The sequence below is a fragment of the Hemicordylus capensis genome, chromosome 3 (genome assembly GCF_027244095.1).
Source record: "Hemicordylus capensis ecotype Gifberg chromosome 3, rHemCap1.1.pri, whole genome shotgun sequence".
Taxonomy (NCBI): Eukaryota; Metazoa; Chordata; class Lepidosauria; order Squamata; family Cordylidae; genus Hemicordylus; species Hemicordylus capensis.
The window spans coordinates 247,414,009-247,439,283 of record NC_069659.1 but is presented as its reverse complement, the minus strand read 5'-3'; the positions used below and the strand labels follow the sequence as shown (position 1 = coordinate 247,439,283).

Below are 25,275 nucleotides of genomic sequence, written 5' to 3'. Positions count from 1 at the left end.
CCCTCAGAGAAGCATTTATGATTTCCACCAGGCCGCCTACAACAGCCTCCCTGCTAGATTGAACAAGCCATGTTGGGCAAGGGTCTAGAGAACAAGTGGTAGGCCTCACCACCCCGTGCAGCTTGTCCACATCCTCAGGAGTCACAAACTGAAACTGATCCTGTCAAATCACATAAGAGGGATAGATGGACACCTCCAGTTTAGACATCAAATTAATTGTGGAGTCTCCATCTAAGTTGGCCTGAATCCGAGAGCTTTTATCTGTGAAAAAAACATCACAGCGGGTAACTGATTATTCCAAATTTTGGTTCATGGTGGGGGGCAGATATTAGTCCCCTCACAACCCTGAACAACTCCGCCGGACGTGAACTCGCAGAGGCAATACAGGCAGAAAAGAACCGCTACTTCGCTGCACGTATTGCCTGAGCATAGATCTTTAGATGTGCTCCATGTCGTAATCTGTCAGATTCGAGTTGAGTCTTTCTCCACTTGTGCTCCAGTCGCCTACCTTGCCACTTCAGCCCCCGTAGGTCTTCCGTATACCAAGGGGGCCACTTTTGAAGCGGGTCGGAGGAGACACTTAGGAGCAATCGTGTCTACTGCCCTGGTGAGAAAGTTATTCCAATTCTCAACCAGGGCATCAACAGGATCACCAGCAGAACCAACATTGAATCTCTCCAAGGCTTCTTGGAATCTTATCAGATCCAATACCTCTTCAGGCGGACCATTCTAATAGGCCCCTCGCCCCTGTTTAAAAGACATAAAACAAACACCATCTAAAACACACTGCTTAAAACAATATAAAAACAATTTTAAAACAATTAAAAACCATTAAAAACCAATTAAAATACCCCCAAACAATTTAAAAACCTTGGAAGGCCAGGCCAAACAAGCAAGTTTTCAGGGGTCTCTTAAAGGCCAACTGCATGCCTAAACTGCAGATATCTGCTGGGAGTGCATTCCATAGGCCAGGAGTAGCTACAGAAAAGGCCCGGTTCCAAATCACCACCAGACATACCGGTGGTAACTGGAGATGGTCCTCTCCAGATGACCTCAACATGTGATGGGGATCATATAGAAGAAGGCACTCTCTATAACCAGCATTTTGTATTTTGCCTGGAAACATATTGGCAGCCAGTGCAACTTTTTAAAGACAGGCATAATATGGTCTCTCCGGGTTACGCACGAGACCAGTCTGGCTGCCACATTTTGAACTAACTGATGTTTCCAAACTACGTACAAAGGCAGCCCAACGTAGAGCGTATTGCAATAGTCAAACCTGGAGGTTACCAGCTGATGCACCATTGTTTTGAGATCCTTCTTTTCAAGAAATGAACACAACTGTTGAATCAGCCAAAGTGGATGGAAAGTGCTCCTGGCCATAGCCTCCACCTGAAATACCAGGGTGAGGCCTGGATCCAGGAGCACTCCCAAGCTGCGTACCTGTTCCTTCTGGGGGAGTGTAACCCCATCCAGCACAGGAAGATCTAACTCATCCTTCAAATTCCAATCCTCCACAATGAGCACCTCCATCTTGCTTGGATTCAGCTTCAATTTGTTATCCCTCATCCAGCCCATTACTGCCTATAGACAGGCATTTACGGAGTGAATGCTATTTCCTGATGATGTCGATAAGATGATGATGATGAGGAGGAGGAGGAGGAGGAGGAGGAGGAATAGATTTAGGTGTCATCAGCATACTTATAACACCCTGAACCAAATCTCCTGATGACCTTGATAAGATAAGGCTGTGCCCCTCCCTTTACAGGGAAGAGAGGAAGCAGGTAGCCCCCCTTATCTTCAGTCTCTCATCGGCTGAGCCAGTTCGGACTGAGATCATGGAAGCAATCTGGAGAAAGGGGGTGGTTCACAGACACACACAACTGGTACCTTTTAATTATCTTTATTGAAGGTTTAATTATTACATGTGAGCTATAAGTGTGCAAGCAAAATACTTGATTTCATTTCCCCAGTAATCTGTAGTGCGGTGTTTTCAAATAACATCTAGAAGCATCTTTATTCTCCCTTGCCCAAATATAGAGTAGCTAGAGACCAGTTCTGTCTTACTGTAGTGTAATCAGTTCTGGGCCCAGCTATGGAATTTGCTACTGGGTGAGAGTATGTCTTATCTCTTCCAGTTGCTTAGCTACAACCCCAAACAATTCTTACTACTCAGCTCTGATTACATGCAAATAATTCAATCAATGTTTCCCTTAACTAGTCCAATAATTTCTATGACAGTTAAATCATACCAATAATATAATGCAAGGCAATTTCAATTCTTAACAGAAAAAGGCATTTCTTTCTGACTTTTAGGCAGGCATTCTACTAAATGCTGAATAGTTTTTAAATCAATTTCCTCTCATTAAGGGCAGATAAATGAAGGCCTGTCTCCTAGCAGCGGACTCTGTGTTACCTCTATGCTCTCGGCATGGAATGAAAATATTTGTTGCTGGCATTCTAGTCAATAAGTCACAGCGCAAGCATGAATGAAGGGAGGAGGGGGAGCAGGGCACAGTCTGTTAGCCGGGAAGGCTGAAAGGGGAAAGGCAGGGACTACTGACGTATTAATCTATGAGCCCAAGCAGAGGAAGAGAGAGGCGGAGGGATGGGAACAGAGAGGGAAGAGAAGCGACAGCCAGCCGAGACAAGGATGCAGCTAGAAAGCAGAGGGGGAAGAAGGATTCCACAGGTGGAAAGAGAGGAGACAGGATGAGAAAAGTACGTTAGTGCTGGAAATCTGAACAGAAGGCATTTCTAGTAGATAAACAAATTTGCTGGTCTGCGCCGTCTGTAGCTTGGTCAGGAGGCCTTGAGGAAACGCCGGGAGGCTGGAGGCTGTCCAGGCAGCTTAGGTGAAAGGTCCAGGAATGGCTAGGGAGCACAGGCTGGCTTCACATCCCAACCAAAGGGGCAGAGGATGTTCCTCTCTTGTCAGGGCAGACATCCAGCTCCCTGGGGTCTGAGTGGCTTCCCTTCCCATGCTAGCTCTCCATTGCTCTGTTCCTTTCCCCCACGTTTCTCTCTCCTGCCCTCTGTCTTTTTGGTGAGGGGGGGTATGTATGTTCCTTTTATAACCTCCCTCCAAGCCCTCTTGTCATAACTCAAATCATAGACAGCCACATCAAATCCGCCCATTTCTCCATCCTTAATGTAAACAAATTTGCCCCTTCCCTGAAACTATCTTGTCATATCTGATCAAGGAGCTTGTCACGAGGTTTTGGGCTAGATATTGTTTACTGATTTTAGATAGAACATTCCTGTTTATGCCCACTTGACTCAGCCTGTGGTGAGTTTAGAGGCAGAGTTTGGCATCTTCTATTCCAGAGGAATGGTTATTCAGAAAGAAAATGTTATTCAAAGAGAAATAACAAGCAAAGAGTTATAGCACTATGTGAATAATAATATGCCCCTCTAAACATGCAGGCACTATTTATGCAGTTCCTATAGCCTCTAAAATATGATTCTCAGCATTTAATATAACTATTCTCAGCATTCAAGCACATATCTTAGGCTAGGCCTTTATCCTTGACAATCACAGTGCAAAAACAAGTTCCCAGCCGTGACTAGGAGAAAAACAATTCAATTCGGTTACTCAGGGGTGTAACAAGGCTGGAGTGGGCCCAAATTTTATTAATGGGCCCCTCGCTGATACACACACACACACACTTCACAATATATAGTCATGTGACTTGCCTCTGGGGGGCCCCTCGAGGCATGGGGGCCCCCAGGCAGCCGCCTCCCCTTGCCTAATAGTAGTTACGCCCCTGCGGTTACTGTAGTTCAACAAATTCAAAGCTCACATCCTAGTTGTCTCTTGCAATAACATACTCCCAGACACAGGCCTCAATTTGGCTTTTTGGATTCTCAGAGCAGACCCCAGTTCTAAAGAGGGGTTTGCCAGCTTGTTCATATCAACTTCACCCAGCAGTTTCATGCAAATGTTAAAAAGTATTGGTGACAGAATGTAGCCCTGAAGGACTCCACATAATAGCTTGAAGAGCAACCATCACCAAGCTCCACCATCTGGAATCTGCCTGAGAGATAGGAGCGGAACCACTGCAAAACAGTGCTTCCTATCCCCAACTTCCCCAGGAGATCCAAAAGGATACCATGGTTGATGTTATCAGATGCCATCAAGAGATCCAAAAGAACCAACAGAGTCACGCTCCCTCTGCTGATTCCATGGTAAAGCCACTACTCTCTCAATCACCTTGCCCAACCATGGGAGATTGGAGACCGGCCTATAACTACCGGTATCAATCACTGAGGGATCTAGGGAAGACTTCTTAAGAAGTGGTCTAATAATTGTCTCCATCAAACAAGGAGGCATCCTACCCTCCTTCAGTGATGAGTTAATTATATTAACTGGGTCATCTCCAACAATTTCCCTGCTAGACAGAAGCAGCCAAGTCGGGCAAGGATCCAGAGAACAAGTGGTAGGCTGCCCTGCCCCAAGCAGCTCGTCCACATCCTCAGACATTACAGATTGAAACTGATCCAATCTAATTCTGCAAGAGGGATTGCTGGACACCATCTTAATAGACTCTGCAAAAACAGTGGTGTCCAAGTCAGCCCGAATACAAGAGATTTTGTCTGCAAAGAACCCATTAAAAGCATCGCAGCAGAACAAAGTCTCACTCAGTGGACTGGTTTGAAATTGAAGGAGACTGAATCAAACTCCTCACAACCTGGGACAACTCTGCTGAACATGAGCCTGCAGAAGCAATGCATGAAGACCAGAATTGTTTTTTTGCTGCACACACCACTTCCACATAAACCTTCAAATGGGCTCTATGTTGTGTCCTGTCAATTTCAAGCCAAGTTCTTCTCCACTTGTACTCCAGTCTCCTACCTTGTTGCTTCAGACCTCACAACTCCTCTGTATACCAAGGGGCCACTTTTAAAGCAGGTCGGAAAAGATGCTTAGAAGCAATCCTGTTTACTGCCCTCATGAGTTCCCTATTCCAGGTTCCCACCAGGGCATCGACAGAATCACTGGCAGGACCAACATTAAAACCCTCGAGGGCTTTTTGGAATCCCACTGGATTCCAAACATGAGCATAGTGCATTTGTAAGAATTTTGTTTTGCTGTTTATTCAGATGTAACAATTCCACTTTCACTAGAAGTAAAGTACTCTATAGATAGAGACAACTTTTTCTGGCAGCCTTACTGCAGTAGGGAAAATTCATTTAAAAATGCAGGATTGAATAATTTCCTTGAAATAAAAATACACAGAGTTCTGCCATCTTGGACTACATGCCCAATGTCAGAACTCTAAGCCCAGCCATTCTGGAAATGTAAAGTGTTGGGCAAAGGGCTGTGTGTCATATTGCACTGTTTTTATTATGGCAAAGAGCAGATTCCTTCACATGGAGGTGAAGTTATTGTTCAAAGTGGGGCTTCAGTTCCAGATGTTTTTGTAATTTTCTGCCATGAAAAAAGCCACTTATAGGACTATGGCTTAAATATCTATCTATCTATCTATCTATATATTAAAATCAACAGATTAACAGATCCACTTCAAAATCAATACATTGAGTCCTTCTAACCTGTCCTACATCTGAGCCTAATTTCAGAACTCTAGGCCAAGCCATCCTGGAAACATAAAAGAGGTGAAAAGGGAGAGGGTGATATTTGCCTGTTTTTATGAAAGGAATGGGCAGATTCCTCCACATAGGGGTAGAATGGTTCATGGGATGCGGGGGGGGGGGGGGTCATGGGATGCGGGGGGGGGGTTCAGCTCCAGAAAGTTTTGTAATTTTCTGTCATGAAACAAGCCACTTATAGAACTTTTTAAAAGTATTATAATTTTTAAAAAATCATTGAAAATCAACGGATTGATTGATCTGCTTCAAAATCAATATACAGAATCCAGATAGCCTGCCATATATTTGTGCCAAATTTCAGAACTCTAGGCCAAGCCATTTCAGAAATATCAGAGGGAGTAAGTTTAATGGCTGAAGTGAGATTTGAACTCAGGGTCTCCCATTCTAGTCCAATACTATTACATAGGAACATAGGAAGCTGCCATATACTGAGTCAGACCATTGGTCTATCTAGCTCAGTATTGTCTTCACAGACTGGCAGCAGCTTCTCCAAGGTTGCAGGCAGGAGTCTCTCTCAGCCCTGTCGAGAAACCAGAGAGGGAACGTGAAACCTTCTGCTCTTCCCAGACCAGCTCCATCCCCTGAGGGGAATATCTTACAGTGCTCACACTTCTAGTCTCTCTTTAATATGCAACCAGGGTGGAACCTGCTTACCTAAGGGGACAAGCCATGCTTGCTACCACAAGACCAGCTCTCCTCTCCATTCTACAAGGGGATACATCAGGGACACAGCGAAAGAGCAAAACTGAAAACCTATATTCAAGATAATTCAAATTTTAAAATTTGCTTTATAGGGCTTAATACAAGCAAGAAAACAGGCCCCTCCCCTAGTTTGTCACTTGTCAAACTAGGGCTGACAGCTGCTTTGGACAATGAAAAATCTTTTTGCTACCCAAAAAAGGCATCAAGGTTGCAGTCTCCAGTGCTCCCTCAAGTTCAGGGTAGTAGGGGGCTGCAGACTGCTGGTAGAGATTTTCTTTATATGTGTCATCATACTATGAGGATAGTGAAGAAGATTATTTTGTAATGTTCTAGAGAGGGACTTCAATCCTCTTCTACTAGGTGTGCAATCATCTGGAGTATTTACAGGTTGCACCAGCAATGTGAAGCTGCTAACAACAACTTTAGCAATGATATCATAGTCATTCAGAATGAGTGCTACTTCTCTTATACTGTCTCCAGTCAAATTTACATCTTGGTGTTAAAGTTTCAGTCCTTCCCCCCTCTCCACCCTTCTCATTTGTTTTAGTTGCAGAATATGAACAAGTTTGGAGAAACTCTGGCCCTAGTAGTCATAGGATGTTGGTCATGGCTTTGTAACTGATGTACTTTTGGTTGACAGTGGGCTATATTGTTAGAACTGGCAGTAACTTTGAATGTTTAACATGAACTCTGCTATCTTGTCCTAAATCACTTGGAATTGCAGGAGGAAAGTCTTAGAACCAGGGGCGTAGCAAGGTTGGAGTGGGCCCAGAGACAAGATTTTAAAATGGCCCTCCCTCACTGAAGCTCAGCTCATGAAGTAAAGAAAACTTAAATGAGGCTGAATAGTGGTAACAAAAAGCATAGTAAAATTTATATACACACACACCCATATAGCTCCAGGTCTTAACACACACATCAGTTTTGGAGGATGAATACAACTGAAGGAAGCTTGGGCAGGAGCGTGGCTGGGGGAGTCAGTCAGACTTGCCTCTGCCCCCCCCCCCGGCAGTGGGCCCCCAGACAACTGTCTCCCCTTGCCCTATTATAGTTATGCCCCTGCTTAGAACAGCATGCAGTGTTGTGTGTGTGTTTGCATCTGTTGTTTTAACTCGTTTAGAGGCAGCAGTCATGATATTATTTTAGCTTTGTGAAGTAAATTCCTTGAAATATTTTATCATGGGATGAGCATCAATGTAGAGAATGAATGCACCTCATATGGAAGCAGGCAATAATAAATTTATAATGTACGTCTTGCTTCTTTGATTGCCTTGCCAAAGGAAACATAGTAAAAATGAGTACAGACTGGAAAGAATCTGGTAAGAATGTGATCACTTTAGGTTGGTGGTGAGAGCACAGAGAGAACAGCACTGTCTTCAGTACAGGGAAGCCTACATTGTTTAAAATAAAAGTACTGAGTTAATTATGTGTGAGCAATAAAAATAAAAATGCACATTAAAATGTGAAGTGCTCAAGTGCTTTTCAGTCCTCCAAGTGCCTTCAAACTCATCGACTGCCAAACTGAAAGTTTATGTCGTAGTAAGGAACTGGCTAGATAGGCAGAATACTGCAAGTATGCTTTCCCTTATATAGCTGTAAGTCAGAAAGCGAGATATTTACGCGTTTGGAGCTTAGTTTGAATAAAAGATGAGCAATCACGTCAGGGACTGGAATATTCCTGAGAAAGCATGGCCCTTAAAGTCATTTAAAGGTTATAGGCATGGGTAGATTAGATATTAACATGAAAACTTTGAATCCATATATCATTTTAAATCACCAGGGATGTTTTAGAAGGGCCATTTCATATGTCCCCGGGGTTGCCCTTTCAGAAGACAAATGCTCGCTTTTGGCAAAGAAGTCGACCAGCACTACAATCGTTTTCACCGGCTCACAAGCAGCGAAGGGAGCGTACTAGGAGCGTTCCCATAGTGATGGGTTACGTTGTTCGGTGACGTCTGCAGAGAATACTATGTCGGGAGATAAAATTAAATATCAAGCCCGCCCCCACATCGGCACACTCCAGGGGGTCCAAACACATCAGCAATGCGCAAGATTCAAGCTGCGTTGCCTCGAGGTCAATTTGATCGCCTTTTTTTACTGCCCCTTTGTCTGATTGGCCTGATGGGGCGTCCAATGAAATTAGTAAGAGAAAACTACAACTCCCAGTTTGCTGTGCCATGTCGTCATCAATCTGTCTATGCTTATTACAGCCACAGACCAGCGATAGAGTCTAGACTTGAGAGTAAAAATAGAAAGACCAGAGTCAGACAAGTTACCTACTTTCCTGTTTGATTAAGTTTTACCCTGTGAAAGGCATAAAAACTCAGATTGTCTGCAACTGAAGGCTGGATTCGTGCGAGGACTTGACGAGGCGCGGGGTGCGGAGAGAGTGGGAATTGAAATAGATTAACCTCTGTTGTAATCTGCGGGGGGAGGGGTGTTTGACTTGTACAAACTTCAATACAGACATCGAGACAAATATTTAATAACCGTGATTATTATACAAAAGGGTGTTATTAGATGTTTCGAAGTATTGTTGATAACATAATAAGACTGCACTATATAGCAGGGCAGGGCTGATGGCCATTCTCAGACACAGTCTTCTCCTGCAATAAATATGGAGAGAATAGCGAAGACCTGCACTGTCACTTTAAAAAAAAATGCTTAAAAACTTTTTAAAAACCCCTATTTTCACGATAAGATCGGAGTTAGAAAGACGATCTTTCAACCTTTGGGAGACAAAGACCCGTGTCTTGCAAACCGCAGCTACCTTAAAATCTTTAGTTCCTATGGGCAGCTGTCTTTTTTTGTTTTAAACCCCAGCAAACAAGGCATTAGGAAGACTCCAAAAGTAACTCGATTCCAAATGCCCGTCGTCAGTGACGGAATTACCAGTCTGGTCTTTTTAAAAGCGAAAAATCTAGAATTCTAAGTGTACGTCGCTGTATTATGACGTAACGCGGAGTCTGCTTGAAAGCACAAAAGGAGAAAGAAGTCCCATGGTGCCTTGCGGGCCTCCTCGCGTCCCGTTGATTGGCTGAGACGAAACGGAGCGCGCCATTCAAAGTTGTCCCGAGCAGAGTCGCTTGGGCTTTGGGCGGGCGTTTTGTATGGGAGACTCCGGCTGAAGGGTGCGATAGAAGAGGCGCCGGGAAGCGCTTCCTTGCCGTGGGTTAGTGGCTTCTTCCCCTACTCACTGAAGTCAATCGAGACCGGCTTTCGGGGCCCGCTAGAGGCCGGGGTTCCTCCCTGAGTATCTACTAGTTCCTCCCGAGGGGCGAGCTCGTGGCTGCGGCTTGGCGCGGCAGTTAAGCGAGTGGGACGCGGCCGGCCACTTCCCAGAGTCCCGCCCTGCCCGTCCTTTGAGCCTTCTTCTCCGAGGTGATCTGTGGCTGCCTGACGATGAGCTGCCAGGGCGGTGGCGGCACTAAGAAGGACGAGAAGGGCAAGAACATCCAGGTGGTGCTGAGGTGCAGGTAAGCGCCGCTACCCAAGGGAGTCTGTAGGGAGGAGAGAGCCGGAGAACGGGGACCGGGTGGGGTATCCGACCCGCTTAGGCGGAAACAAAGGGTATGCTTACTCAAAAGGAAGCCTCGCTGAGTTCGATGGGGTTTTCTCCTGTGTACGTGGATTACGGCTGCGCTGCAGTGCAAACACCGAGACTGGTCTTCTTAGATACTGTCAGTAATTGTGAAGGTCAGAGAATGGTTGTCTTAAAAAACAAAAACCCAAAGCTAACAATATTTTAGTAGCACAAAAGGGTGGATGGGGGGGGGGGGTTGAACAGATGGTAGCTTGCAGTCCATTGGTTGCCTGATTTCCCGTATAATAGCTAGCAACTGCTTGTTGCTGAGATGCTTGTGTAACATGAATTTGCAAAGAATGTTTGATCTTGATCTGATTCGATCCAGTTGGATGCCCCAATGTCTTAAAAGAGAGATGCATATTGAGGGTTGCTTAACACACGTTGTACCTTGACTGTTAAGAGATTCTAGGGCAGTCCAGATGTTTTGGCACTGTCAGCAATTTATTCCAGAAGATATGCTTAATGTGTGTAGGGGTGAGTAGGCATCAACTTGTTCCCCTGTACTTGATTGCAATATCTGTAATCCTCCTGTGGACTGTTGCTTTACAAATGTAAAACATAGTGGTGGACCATTGATTCAACTCTTAATTTAAATAAAAATCAGCCCACCTCTGCATTGTGATGCTCCCTCCCTTTTGTTCTCTCTCCTGCCTCTCTCCCTCCCCAACAGCTCTTTTTTAAGTACTGTAATTATAAACAAAATGTAGATCAATAGAACAGACATTAAGCACAGTGAATTAGTTAAAATAGCTTATATGAAACTATTACTACTTCAACTTTTCACAAAAAGCACCTTTTCTGCCAAAGATAATCTCAAGTAAACAATAAAGAGTGTGCCCTCAGTTGTTAGAGTTGCTATCGACTCCTGTGTATGAGATGATAAGTCCCTTGACCTTCCTATATGTCCGTTGCCCTTTAGGGATTCAAACCCGCAACCTCTGGCTTGATAATCAAGTCACTTCCCCGCTGCGCCATTAGGTGGCTTACCAAGTAAATAATACCAGTAACTAATTTATCTGAGTGCCCACAACAGATCAATTGCTGTTGCTCCTGTGATTTGTTTCTGAAGCTCCATCAAACACAGCAATAGATAGCTTCAAATTAGCACCTTATTTACCAGGGCAGAATTAAGACAAACGTGCATGGTGACTGACATCAAGTGATGTTTGTATTTAGAAAAGTCAGGAAAAGTAAATTCAAGATTCTGCCATACTTGTTTCCTTGTATTAGTCAAGTCTATCTCTACTAAGCCCAATTTCAATATGCATAGGAACCTGTGTACAGGTAGTTCAGAACTCTGTGGTTAATGTCACTTGAGCTTATACGTACTGTGACAAAAGCAAAGGTGTACATCAGACTTCTACAGGCTTATCAATCCAATTTTGGCTTGGATTTTTAGACAAATGCACGCTAGAACTGGAATTTGAAACACATTTGTTTTTTAAAGGCCTTTCAATGCGTTGGAGCGCAAAGCTAATGCCTATGCTGTAGTGGAGTGTGAGCATTCAAGGAAAGAAGTTGTTGTTCGCTCTGGAGGGGTGACTGATAAAACATCAAGGAAGACTTACACATTTGATATGGTAATTATTACTGATATATATTGGATTTGTGCTAGAAATCTTGGTTTTCTATATGTTGTGGTACTTGACACAAGTATGGGATGCAGGTTGTATATGGTTGTATATGTGATCTGAACGGTTTTTTTGTTTCCATTTTACGAATACAACAAGTATTTATATACTGCTTTTCAACAAAAGTTCCTAAACGGTTTACATAGATATAAATACAGAAATAAAATGGTTCCCAATCTAAAAAAGATAGACATCAGCAACAGTCACTGGAGGGATGCTATTTTAGGGATGGATAGGACCAGGTGCTCTCCCCCTGTTCAAGAATCACCACTTTCAAAAGTGCCTCTTTGCTCAGTTAGTAGGGGACTAATTTTGTAGGCCTATGATACTAATTTTTGTGTGCTGCTTTTTATGTGCTTATACTACTAAACAGAAGTAGCTTTACAAATAAGTATTTTAAAAAACTTGCCAGCTGGAACAAATTTGTTATCAATCTTTTATACTGGGGCTGGGAAGCATTAGGATGTTGGTGGGCATGGCAAGTCCCTTGGCAGGCAATGGGTATGCATCTGACCAGCCTTAATTATGTAAATGATATCATTCCAGTGCAAGACAAGACCATAGAACAGGATCCTTTATTTCAGAAATGGGGCAGGGAAAGCTCCCTAGCTCTCTTTGAGCAAGCACAGAGTATCTAGAACACTCATTTCCTTAGTCTTAATCTGGCAGACCTTCCCAAGCAATGGGTGTCTAATATCAGTCTCTCCCTTATTAGGGTTTCCCCCGAAAAAGAATTCCAAAATGAATGTTTTAGCTGCTCTTGCAAGATAGTGGGTCTTCCTTCCATCACTATTTATTGGAGGAGGAGGGGAGTGAATCGCACATATGCTCACATAGACCAAGAAATTGATATCTATAGGTGGATCACTAGAACATATTTCTGGCTCAGAGGCAATATTATGGTAAATAGGAGAATGCCTGCTTATAGCTATGAGGTATATCTGTCTCTCTCTCTCTCTTTTTTTTAACACAACAGGTTTTTGGAGCCCATGCTAAACAAATCGATGTGTACCGGAGTGTTGTGTGCCCAATTTTGGATGAGGTTCTTTTGGGGTATAACTGTACAGTGTTTGCGTAAGTATCCTGTTCAATTTTTTCTAACATCAGAATATGTTCCTGAAGCTAATTTTTCTTCTAACTTTAAAATCTGTTCCTTAAGCTAGTGTTCTGAATTTCTTTGCACAGTTATGGTCAAACTGGAACAGGAAAGACCTTCACTATGGAAGGAGAGAGATCACCTAATGACGAATATACATGGGAAGAGGTAAAATAGGCTTTGAGTTTCAAGAAAAGGATGAGGAATTATATACTAAGGCTGAAGTCCTAAATCTACTCACAAGCAGGGATGTGCATGAACTGGTTTGGCGCTCCTTTTCTGGAGCGCGAACCAGTTTGGAAGACCAGCGTTCGAGACCGGAGGGGCTTTAAGGGGCAGGGAGGGTACCCTTACCTGCCCCACCACTTTCCCTCACCGGTGCTCTCCCCCAAACTGTTGCCGCAGTGCTGCAGTGTACCTCCCTACAGCCCCAGGCAGCGTCATACTGGTAGTGGCCGATGCGTGTGTGCATACCATGCGTATGTGCGTTGGCCACTTCCGGTACAATGCTGACGGGCTCCAGGGAGGTATGCTGCAGCCCTGCGGCAACAATTTTGTGGGGAGCGCTGGCAGGGGGGAAAGCAGCAGGCAAGTAATGGCACCCTCCCTGCCCCTTAAGGGGACCCACCCACCTTCTGGGAGTGCACAAAGCAGTTCGTGCACATCCCTACTTACAAGGGAACAAGACCCATTAAATTTAGTGGGAGTAAATACCAAAGACAACCACAGGACTCTGTGGTTGCCAAGAATCAACACTGACTCGACTGCACACTTGACCTTTAAATATAGATGCACAGAACTGCACTACAAATTGCTTCCAACTAAAACAATATTTAATTTATTAGGAATACTTGCCACAAACTTTGATGCTCATACTAGCCTTGCTAGCAAATATTCTGAGAGCCCGCTGATGCTAGTATATTCTGCTTCTGCATTACAGGATCCCCTAGCTGGTATAATTCCCCGTACACTGCACCAGATATTTGAGAAGCTTGCAGAAAGTGGCACAGAATTCTCTGTAAAAGTATCTTTGTTGGAAATCTACAATGAGGAACTCTTTGATCTTTTGAATCCATCTGCAGATGTTGGGGAAAGACTACAAATGTTTGATGACCCACGGAACAGGGTAAAAATCTGACTTGGTTTCTCCTTGAAAGTTCTGTTATTTTGTATTAAATATATAACGTTAAATTTTGTCTTGACAGAGAGGTGTGATAATCAAGGGTTTAGAAGAAATAACTGTACACAACAAGGATGAAGTCTATCAAATTTTAGAAAGGGGAGCAGCAAAAAGAACCACTGCAGCTACTTTCCTGAATCAATATTCTAGGTAAGAAACCCTTTTCCATAAAACATATCCTGCTCTCATGCTACCAGTAGCTGTAAAATCTTGCCTAAAACAAATAAAAGAACCTTTAAATCTCCTGCTAACTGAGAAAAGAGGCACCTTTTTAAAAGTGGTGATTCTCTTTATTGAGCAGGGGGAGAGTAACTAGTCTTATTCATCCCCAGCACAGCATTCCTTCAGTGTTATTGGGGTCTATCTTATGTTCCTTTTTTAAGACTTTGAGCCCTTTGGAGACAGGGAGCCAGTTTATTCTATGTAAACCGCTTTGGGAACTTTTATTGAAGAGCGGTATATAAATATTAGTTGTCGTCGTCATAAATAAGCAAGCTGAAATGTAGGTTCTGCTGTAGATTTTCAAATCCTTTACCATGTAGCAAAAGCATGAAGTTCCTGTTCATTAATTTGAAGATAGCTGGGTCTCTGTTTCTCTTAGTGCTAGCCATATATAATAAACACAGTTCAGAAGTAATCACTCAGAAGCTCTGGAACTGCTTAACTGTACAAAATGATTTCTTATGCATTTTAAATTTTATTGGCTTTTACAATAGCTTTACATTCAAATTACATTTATTTATGTAAATTTTGACTTCCCGCTTACCTATCTGCGTGGTTCACGTTGACTATACATATAAACCATTGCTATAATAATTCAAAACATAAATACTCCACAATACTACTTGATTTTACCCTACCCAACCTGCTGCTGTTACTATATTTCAAACTCTGCTGAAAAGTCCATATTAGAAAAATAGTTCTTTAAGTAAAGTAAAAATGGTTCCCAATCTTATTTGAAAAAAATTTGTCCCTTATAAGTGCGTTAAGCTTTGCCATCTCAGCATATTCCAAAATATTTATCAACCAGTCTTCTATGGAGGGCATTTTAGTGTCTTTCCATTTCTGCGCATATACTATTCTAGCTGCCGTGGTTCTGTACAAAATGATTTCTTGAAAGATGCTTATACCTACCTACTTAAATACCAGGTAAGAAAAACAGAAGTACTTCTATATAAAGTTGCCCATTTACTGAGGTAATGGGGCCCTGCTTTGAGTGCCCTTGCAGGTGGATATCGGGGACAAGTAATGCCCGCGCTGTGGAATACCCTTCCTAGAAGTCTATATTTTTTACTCATTGATTCCCTCCATCTGTTTGGCAATGTCAAATCTGTTTGTTTGAAAGAGCTTTTGCAGATGAGTTGTTTCATGGTGGTTCTACAGTTCACATTTATTACCTAACCTAGTTGGTTGGAATGCTTGGTTTTATTTATATTTTATCTTGGATTTCATTGCAACATTTGACCTTGGAGACAGGATTGTGTTAAAGTGGGATTTAAATATGTTTAAAAATCAAACACACAGACACAATATTTGGGCAGCTAATCATTTTAAAGGTACTCAGGCCTGCCAACAGGAGGTGAGGCATGTTATAGGGACTTCTAGAGACATTCCTTGAATCAGGCAGCCAGTAGGGGGCATTGGAACCACCAGCGCAAAATACTTGTACAATTTTGCATGCAGCAAGAGAAGTTGCTGTGCTGTGGATGGGACAACTACAGTGCTTGAACTCAGCCCTACTCTTGCCGTTTATAGCCCCACATCTTTGCTCTGTATGACCAACTTTCCCTCCCCCCTCTCCTTTTGTCCATATCAGGATGTCCTTAGGTTGCTGGAATTTTGGCAGTACAATAATTCAAACCTTCTTACAGGGCTGGTTAGCACATAATGTTTCATAAGATGTGAATTAGCCCTGTCTTTGTGTTTCCCCCTTGCACATTCTGTCAATTACTTTCTGGTTCAGGCAAACCATCGTTTGAATCAGGTTTTCAATCCTGATTCAGAGGACAAGCAGAAACTTGTTTGCTTGTTCTGACATAAGAGCAAACAAAGGATTAGGGATGAGCCTGAATCATTTTTGTGCTTCTCTGAAGAGGTGCCGAAACGATTCAGCTCCCTGCAGCGCAACCATTTCGGTGCAGGGCATGGGGTGCCTTTAAAAGGAAGCAGGCAAGTCTTAACTGCCCCTCGCTCAATCCTCCCCATTGCAGCGCTCTTCTAAGCAAAACGCCATTTGCGTGCCAAAGCCATGCGAGTGATGCTGGGAGCAGCATCCCATTGCTTCGGCATGGCGCTTTAAAGGAGCCAGCAGCATGGGCTGCCGCTTTCATGGACTGGTTTTGCTTAGGAAAGTGCCACAATGGGGCAGTGGACGATTGAGAGAGGGCAGGTGAGGCCTGCCTGCCTCCTTTTAAAGGCATCCCTCCCTGCCCCCTGGGATGTTGCCAAAGTATTTTGTGCACATCCCTATTAGTAACTCAATCTGAACAATGAAAGGTGGAGGAGAGAGCACACAAGAATCAAAAATATTGTGTGAACTGGCCCATTGGCTTGTTGGTCACTCCTGTATGATTAGTTGCCCAACTATTCTCTGTTTATAGGAGTTTGTATTCTCTGTCAAACCTTTAGGATTCTACATTAAAATTCTGTAATTTAACCTTTGTGTCTGAGTTGTTTGACTTAAATTAACACTGGTCAGGTTTTTGTAATGATTACTGGAATACTTAGCTACAACTCTTAATTTCATTTGCAGTCGTTCCCATTCCGTGTTCTCTGTCACACTGCATATGAAAGAAACAACAAATGATGGTGAAGAGCTTGTTAAAATTGGGAAGCTAAATTTGGTGAGTGTCCATACCTGGTGTATACAGATATAGACTTGGCACAGATATAAGGCAGTGGGACATTGTTTCCATAGCCTCCATAAAAACTGTTACTGAGTCTTAAGAAGATGAGAAAAGCTCTGCTGGATCAGGTCCAAGGCTATCTAGTCCAGCATCCTATTTCACACAATGGCCTACCAGATGCACTGAAGAAATATGTTCTCACACCTGCTAAAATGTGTGTCTTAAGAGGCTGACATACATTAATACAAGCTGGAGAAGGTGGGCAGGTCCTTGCATTTTTGCCAAAAGCAGACCACATTGAGAGATGTAAAATTTCTGGAAATCTTGAAGCCATGGGAGAAAAACTGGAAAAGTGGGGGAAACTGAAATATATACTTTTTGTATGCTATTTAAACATACGTTATTGTAAGACACAAGATGGGCTATGTACAACACAACTAACACATACAATTTTCTATTTAAAAATAAAACTAAGGGGATATATACTTCTACATTTCATAACTATATTGAACAATAATTGCAACTATATCCAGTGCTGGAGATCAGTCTGCAGGCTGCTCCAACCCGAGGTATTAGAACAGATTTCTCTTGAAGCTTTGCTACCCACAGCAAGCCTCTTGCAGCTTCTGGCCTCTTTGGTGTTGCTTTAACAACTTCCACACAAGCAGGCAGGGCAATAGGATGCTTGTTTCCCTTTAGGAAAGTAAAACATGCTGTCAAGAGGTGAGAGAATATATCCAAGATGAACAGGGACCAAATAAGGAGGATTGCGTATCCACCACTCTCAAAGAGGAGGACAGTCCAAAGGAAAGCAGGCAACAATTCACAGGCAAAAAAGGGCCCAAGGACGGACCTAGGTCTGCGTTTTCTTCTAGTAAATATGACAGTATGAGACGCAAAGGCTGAAATTCATTTGGAATCTGAGTGTTATATATAGATATAGATACACACACACACACAGAGGATTAGAATGAGAATTCTCTAATATTTTTCACTCTCATACATGAAACATGTTCATATTACATAGTTATCATTTTGAAAGCACAGTGGGCATGAAGTGATAACAGTATTTGAAACCATGCCTTGTAAAGCATTTCATGCATCGTTCTAAGAGAAAATAAAAGGTTTTTCCAGTTTTTTTCAGTCTCTGGCCTAGAAGGCAGAAATGGGACTTTTTCATGTTTTTCCCCTGGGCCTTCATATCTCTAACCACATTTCACTTTTTTATGCTGGTTTATTAGGCACCTTTTATTTCTGAATGGCCTAAGAATATAGCAATGTTTTGACTAGGCAAGATGTTGTTTATAGGTGGATCTTGCTGGAAGTGAAAATATAGGTCGTTCTGGAGCAGTTGACAAAAGAGCTCGTGAAGCTGGAAATATCAACCAATCTCTGTTGACTCTGGGGAGAGTCATTACTGCACTTGTTGAAAGAGCTCCACATATTCCATACAGGGAATCTAAGCTCACTCGAATCCTGCAAGATTCTCTCGGAGGGCGCACAAAAACATCTATAATTGCTACAATTTCTCCTGCATCAATAAATCTTGAGGTGAGGTGCTTGTCTTAAAACTATTTTATTGAATTATTCAGCTTCGTAGATTAACTTAAGTAATAGGGAGATGTTCAAGAGTTTAATCATTTGAGTCCTGATTGGGAAGACTCAGTGTATATTACTGGGATGCCGCAGCATTATAAGACTGGATGAAAGCTTGCAGATAGAGGGTGACAACACAGAGATGGCAGACGGATAGGATTGTAACATCTAGCTGGTTAAATTGCTAGATTTTTTTGAAAGAAGCTTCTGGTCAATCAAAAAGCTGCTATTATTATTGTTTACACAGTCAGACAGGTGTTATTGACTGGTTTTATCCAGACATTGAGTCCTTCCCAAGGACCTGGGATGGCTGAATTTTATTATCAGTGTTGTTGCTGTTATTATTATAGATATTATCGCAGAATACAGGTTGTTCCCAGTAAAGCTGCTTTTTGTAATTGGCTGATGGTGATTTCTGTGGCCCCTATGGTGTTGAGGTGCTCTTCACGTTATTTTGGAACTGCACCTAGGGCGCCAATTACCACTTGGATTATTTTGGTCTTCTTCTGCCACAGCCTTTCAATTTCAATTTGTAGATCTTTGTATTTTGTTCTATTTCTTTTTCTTCTATTCTGCTATCCCCTGGTATTGCTATGTTGATTATTTTAACTTGTTTTTCTTTCTTCTCGACTACAGTTATATCTGGTGTATTGTGTGGCAGACGTTTGTCTGTTTGTAGTTGGAAGTCCCATAATATTTTTGCATCTTCATTTTCTACAACTTATTAATAATAATAATAAATAATAATAAATAATAATAATAAATTTCTATAGCACCCTTCCAAAATTGTCTCAGGGTTGTTTACACAGAGAAATAATAAATAAATAAGATGAATCCCTGTCCCCAAAGGACTCACAATCTAAAAATAAACATAAGATAGACACCAGCAACAGTCATTGGAGCTACTGTGCTGGGGGTGGATAGGGCCAGTTACTCTCCCCCTGTTAAATAAAGAGAATAACCACATTAAAAAGGTGCCTCTTTGCCAAGTTAGCAGGGGTTGATTGGGTAGAAGATTTCTAACCTTTAATACAGATATATTGATATTAAAAACCATAGACACCATCTTAACAGTATTTCCTCTCCTTTCTGATACAGGAGTGAATGTCTCTTCTGAGTTGGTGCTTGCTAAGGCATGTGTATCTACTATAAAGAGAGCACTATAATCTTTAAAATGATAGTATCAGTAAAATGATACAAATGTATACAGATTCCATACAAGTTCTAGTTGATCTAAATCACCAGCATGTACTGTTATAGCAGAAAGTTGGCAGAATGCTCTACAAGGCAGGGTGGTTGCCTCATTAGTTATGCAGAAGGCTAAACTTCTAAAATGAATGTTGGGTGGGTGGTGTTTTTTTTTAAGTGGGTATTGTGTGCTGTGTAGAGATGCTGAAATTGAAAACAGATTAGCAATCACTTTTGTCTCTTGTACAACAGGAAACTCTGAGTACTCTTGAATATGCTCATAGAGCAAAGAATATCCTGAATAAGCCTGAAGTGAACCAGAAGCTCACAAAACGGGCACTCATTAAGGTCAGTATGTATTTACTAAGTATAAATTCTTAAATCTTGCCTGATGTATTGCAGCCCATGTTGACATAAACTGGTTGTAACTCGTAAAATGTGGGGTTAGAGTTTCTTAGAGTAGGAGCCACTTTGGAGAATGCATTACAGCACTATGTTTTAACAGGAATATACAGAAGAGATTGAACGCTTGAAACGAGATCTTACTGCTGCACGAGAGAAACATGGAGTCTACATTTCTCTGGAAAACTATGAGTAAGTGTTTTTCTGTAAATCCTGACAGCTTAGGGTCATCATGGCACTTTTCTGTCTATAAAAGCTGACAAGTTAGGAAGGGGAAAGCCATGTACTTGAATGCCTAGGAAGTAAATTGTAATCTACTTAGTTTTGTAGTGTCTTTAACTTCACTGTAAATGGTCTAGCCATGTTTTAAACAGAAAAGCATATTGATAACTAGCAATATAAGAAACTTGCAAAAGCATACTATGAAAAAAAGGTGAAAGAATCTGTTGCCAAATATGGATAAATATGCCCATCTTGCCCTCCAATAAATGTCTAATTTCTTTGCAAGAAAAAATAAATTATTCAATGTTTCATATGTGATTTTAGTGCTCTTCATGGGAAGTTGACAGTTCAGGAGGAACAAATTGCAGAGTACGTCGAGAAAATTGGGGCGATGGAGGAAGAACTGAAAAGAGTGAGTGAGCTTGGTCTATTGTTCCTAGCCTTTAGGGATACTTTTCAGAGTAAACAAAGGTGTCCTGTGTCACTTTAAAGAAGCTTCTAAACTGAAAGTCATTTCATTTAAATGACTTAAAGCACTGATGACTCAATGTAGCAAATAACTCATGACTGCTAACTGAAATGAAGCATCCCTGCAATCTCCTTGTTCACTTTAGTTACAAGCTAATACTGCATTCATATGAACAGAAAGAAACTTAAATAACACATCGCTGTACAGAACTCGGCAACATTATGTCATATGGCAGGATTGTGGTTGGAGAGTAGAAGAGAAGTGTTGAATTGGCCTGAGTGTCCTGGCATCCTGGTAATTAGTGGAAGAATAAGGGCATTGAGAATGTCTCTATAGAATAAGCAATGCAGGACGTGCTCAGTTTTTGCTTTGCCCAGAGCCACAGATGTTCTGAGGAGGTCTTCCTGTATCTTCCTTCCTGCTCAGCTGAATGGAGGGCACTGCAGCGAGCCATGGTGAAGGCCTTTCTGTGTTTTGGGGCATCTAGTTGTGTGAGGTGTACAGTGGGAGTTGCTATGTACCTTAAGCTTTCAGAGATGAAGAAGTTTGGAACTCTGCCTAGATCAGTTTGACACTCATGTCGATTATGTGTTTGGTGAATGTCCTCACCTGCTCATGGCCCATGGAAAGTAGGAGGGATGAGGAGAGCCTCAAGGATGGTATTTTGGTCAGCAGTGTTCGTTTCCAGGTTGATTGATAGCCATCCTGCAGTGTTAAGGAGGCTAGGCCTAATGGGAGAAAGGATAGTCTTAACCAGTAATTGATTGTGGTCAGCCAAATTCTAGCCTCCCTTTTTACCAGGCCTGCCTCTAGGTGCCGGCTGCAGTTTGACGCACCGGGGATACTTGGAAAACTGCTCTTAGGAATTTGGACTGGACAAGCTCCAGTGGGGCGAAGTTGAAAGAGCCCAGTTGGGTGCCATAGAGCAGTTGTACCAGCGGCTTGGCTTCAAATAGTTTGAGGGCTGTGGGTATGTAATGGCCTCCCCTTGTTAGGAAGAATTTTAGGATGGCAGCAGTGCTCCTCTGGGTGTTTTAGCAGCATGAGTGCTGTGGGCTTCTCTGGTACTAGAGGCATGGTACCACCCCCAGGTATTTGAAGAATATGAGAATCCTTATGGAAAGAGAGCTGGTCTTGTGGTAGCAGGCATGACTTGTCCCCTTAAGCTAAGCAGGGTCTACCCTGGTTGCATATGAAAGGGAGACTAGAAGTGTGAGCACTGTGAGATATTTCCCTTAGGGGATGGAGCTGCTCTGGGAAGAGCAGAAGGTTCCAAGTTCCCACCCGCCCTGGCATCTCCAAGATAGGGCTGAGAGAGATTCCTGCCTGCAACCTTGGAGAAGCCGCTGTCAGTCTGTGTAGACAATACTGAGCAAGATGGACCTATGGTCTGATTCAGTATATGGCAGCTTCCTATGTCCCTAAGGATGAAACCTGCTCAATTATGTTCGTGTTTATACGTCAGGAGTGTGTTTTGCATCTCCTGGCAAAGCCCATAGTTTTGCTTTCGTGAAAATCTCCAGCTTATCTTCTGTGCAGTATTGGGTGAAGACCCTCAGAGCCCTTCTGAGATCTATGAGGGGTCCTTGAGAGAACTGCTGCATCTTCTGCGTATAGCAGAATAGAGATGTTTCTCTACTAGCTTGTGGGGGTAGCAGTCAGGTTTGATCAGATGTTCCACCCTGGCATTTATGTAGAAATTAAACGGGGGTGGAGCAAGTATGCAGCTTTGTTTGATGCCTTTATGGGTTGGAATGGTGCTTGATAGGTGACCTCTGGGGTTGTATCTAACCTTCAGGGACTATTATAAACTATATGAATGAGAAATAGCAGGTGTCATTTAATCGTGGAGACTTCCAGTTTTCCCCACAGTTTGGCTCGCGAGATGGAGTCAAATGCAGACTTGAGATCTAAAAAGGCTGCATAGAGGGAGGCTGTAGGGTGGGTGGAGTATTTCTCAATTAGATGTTGCAGTATTAATTGCTATCGATGGTAGATCGTCCCTCCCTAAATCTGGCCTTGTTTTGTTCCAACCAACCCCTTAGTTTCCCATATAGATGTCTGGTGTGGAGCTTGCTGACTGTGCTGAGCAGACTGATGGGTCTGTAGTTAGCTGGGTTGGCCCTTCTACCGTTGTTTGAAGGTGAGGGCAATGACTGTAAGCTCCCAGTCATTAGAATATGGCCATGCTTGTTGATAAATGTAAGCAACGAGGCCAGAATGGGAGCCCACCATGCTGAGTTGTGTTTGATCATCACCAGGGGCCTTCCCAGGTCTCAGTTGGGAGATAAGGTCCATGTTATCAGCTTTTGTCACTGGCAATCAAGCCAGCAGGCCCTCTACATTGTGCCGGGGGCTTCCCTGTTCTACATCTCCGTCTCTATACAGTTCACAGAAGTACTTTCCCCAGACCTCTGGAGAAATGTGGCTGTGCAGGTGCGTTGGGCTGTTGGGGAGATCTGCAGAGATGTGCCAGAATAGGGCCTATTCATTTATTTGACACATTTTTATACTTTAAGTCCCTGGGTGGTTCACAAATTTAAGTTGTCAGTGACTTCTAGTAACTTGTTTCATTCTACTATATGGAAAACATGACTTCATAATCAAGAACAGAGCTCTTGGTAATACTCAATGCAATTTACAAGTGTATTTTTGACTCTTTTGGATTACACTTAATACAGGTCACAGAGTTATTCACAATTCATAAAAGTGAGCTTGATCAGTGCAGAACAGACCTACAGGTCAGGGGAAAAGTGCTGGAAGACACGCAGAAGCACCTGGAAACAACGAAGATTCTTCTTGCAGAAGAAGAGTATGTGTCATCAACTCTGGAGGATACAGAAGAGAAGCTTCATGGAACTGCTACCAAGGTTGCACAATTAACCTCATTAATTAACCAGCACTTTTTCTAACATTCACATGGTTCATATGTTTACAATAAGTCTTTTATTCTAGTTTACACTCTTGGAGTTGGCTTGCATACAAACTGCTCTTAACATTTTAAGTTGGTACGAATTTATAAATATGGATTCATGATTTGTGCAGAAGTGGGAATGAACTGTCTGCTTCTCACTCAGAGGAAAGAGGGTGTCCTTTGAAGGGTGCCTCCTATCATCCACTTTGCATATACCAGGTTTGTAAAGCAGAGGTTACCAACTTGTGGTCCCCCAGATGTTGCTGAACTACAACTTGCATCATTCCAAGCGACTATTTATTGTGGCTGGGAATGATGGGAGATATAGTTCAGCAACATCTGGGGGAACACAGGTTGGGAATCCCTGTTGTAAAGCATTCTGGCTTCTGCTAGGTAGCGCAGTTGCCCTCAACTGTAGCTTCCATTGATGTAGTGGGGTTGTCCAGGGCTCCTTGAGTCTTTGGCTTAGTCTATCCATACATACTATATAGCGGGCAACATCCAGACTAAGTTTATTGAAATGAATGGGACTCCACTTAGTCATGACTAACTCATTGATTTCAGTGATGCTTAATTGTGAATAACTAATCTGCATGGTTCCCAGTGACTGAAAAACTCCATAATGTCTCCTTGGTTTCATTTAGTCAGATTCAGAGGATCTCTGGGGAGCATGTTTTAGTACACTGTCCACCAGCAAAAGGTGCAGTCTTACCTTGGAGCTAAGCTTCAAAGCTGCTAGAAAAAATGATGCAGCTTCGCACTCTCCAATAAACTGTTATAATTGAACTGTACTTGGTTACTTTTACTCCCAGCAACATTTGTCTATGCCAGTACCCTCCACTAATTCAGGACTTGCTGTGAATGGTGGCAAAAAAATTCCTGTGTGAGAAGTTGGTGCCACTTCCAATTAGTGCTTCTACTTACACTGTGATTGGAAGCCACATGGAACCTTTCTGTTCCAGGGGCTGTTAGGCTGGTGAGGCTGCAGACTCGCTGTTTCAGGAAAAGACCATTCCAGCTCACTCCAGAGAGGCTGATTACAAAAACCTATTTTTGGTATCTACCACTAACTTGGACTATAAACCATTGGTGGAACCTGTGTCTGCTACAGTTTAGGACCCTTACTTCTGGAATACCATGTCATGTTCAGCTTGAATGCAGCTTCACCAGATTCGCTGATATGCTGATCTGTTGCAACTTGTAATCAAGGTGGTAGTAATGTGAAGACTGACAATCTTTCTGTCTTAGCTCCTTAGTACAGTTAAAGAATCTACCAAAGACGTGTCAGGTCTGCATGCAAAACTTGATCGTAAAAAAGCAGTTGATCAGCATAATGCAGAAGCCCAGAAAGCCTTTACAGACCGCCTGAGTGCTCTCTTCAGTAAAATGCAGAGCTTGATTGATGAGAACTGTTGGAAACAGCAACAGATGCTGAACTATTACGCTGCTTCAGTTGGTAAGTGTGCGTTCAACTGTGTTAGTCATTAAACATGCTCTCTCTTCTGCGAAAACGCCTCAAACTAGAGTGAGACTTAAAAAACAACCAGCACTAATAAGGCCCTCATTTGATGGTGAGAATGACTAAGTGTAGAAAATGTTACATCCATCTTTCCCCCACTCCTTACGAACATATTTTGGCAGGTGACCTGCTGTCTTCCAGCACTTCGGCCTTTGAAGTTACTGCGGCAGCTATAGATGAAGCATTCAGTGCTGTAAAAGAGATGGTTTCCACTGAAGTTTCTCTAGCTTCTGAAAAGATACTGAAGCAAGAATATCTGACATCTGAACATAAAAATGATCTGCAGAAACTGATAGTAAGTTTAATGTTGGCAG

General features: G+C 42.6%; 1 protein-coding gene across 2 annotated transcripts in view; it reads left to right on the top strand.

The window, feature by feature from the left end:
* Window positions 1-2,700: 2,700 nt before the first annotated feature.
* KIF11 (kinesin family member 11) overlaps window positions 2,701-25,275 on the top strand; it is a 35,174-nt gene continuing 12,599 nt past the window's right edge. Inside the window, exons 1-14 of one of the 2 annotated variants that reach the window (XM_053312679.1) lie at window positions 2,701-2,721; window positions 11,346-11,478; window positions 12,506-12,603; window positions 12,715-12,793; window positions 13,566-13,751; window positions 13,831-13,955; window positions 16,558-16,648; window positions 17,960-18,202; window positions 19,688-19,783; window positions 19,941-20,029; window positions 20,384-20,471; window positions 23,210-23,398; window positions 24,691-24,898; window positions 25,084-25,256. In XM_053312679.1, the coding sequence (XP_053168654.1) occupies window positions 11,476-11,478; window positions 12,506-12,603; window positions 12,715-12,793; window positions 13,566-13,751; window positions 13,831-13,955; window positions 16,558-16,648; window positions 17,960-18,202; window positions 19,688-19,783; window positions 19,941-20,029; window positions 20,384-20,471; window positions 23,210-23,398; window positions 24,691-24,898; window positions 25,084-25,256 (1,668 nt within the window). In that variant the 5' untranslated portion in view covers window positions 2,701-2,721; window positions 11,346-11,475. Of the gene's footprint in view, window positions 2,722-9,342; window positions 9,789-11,345; window positions 11,479-12,505; window positions 12,604-12,714; window positions 12,794-13,565; window positions 13,752-13,830; window positions 13,956-16,557; window positions 16,649-17,959; window positions 18,203-19,687; window positions 19,784-19,940; window positions 20,030-20,383; window positions 20,472-23,209; window positions 23,399-24,690; window positions 24,899-25,083; window positions 25,257-25,275 lie in introns of those variants that run through there. The other variant, XM_053312678.1, reaches the window with a different exon arrangement.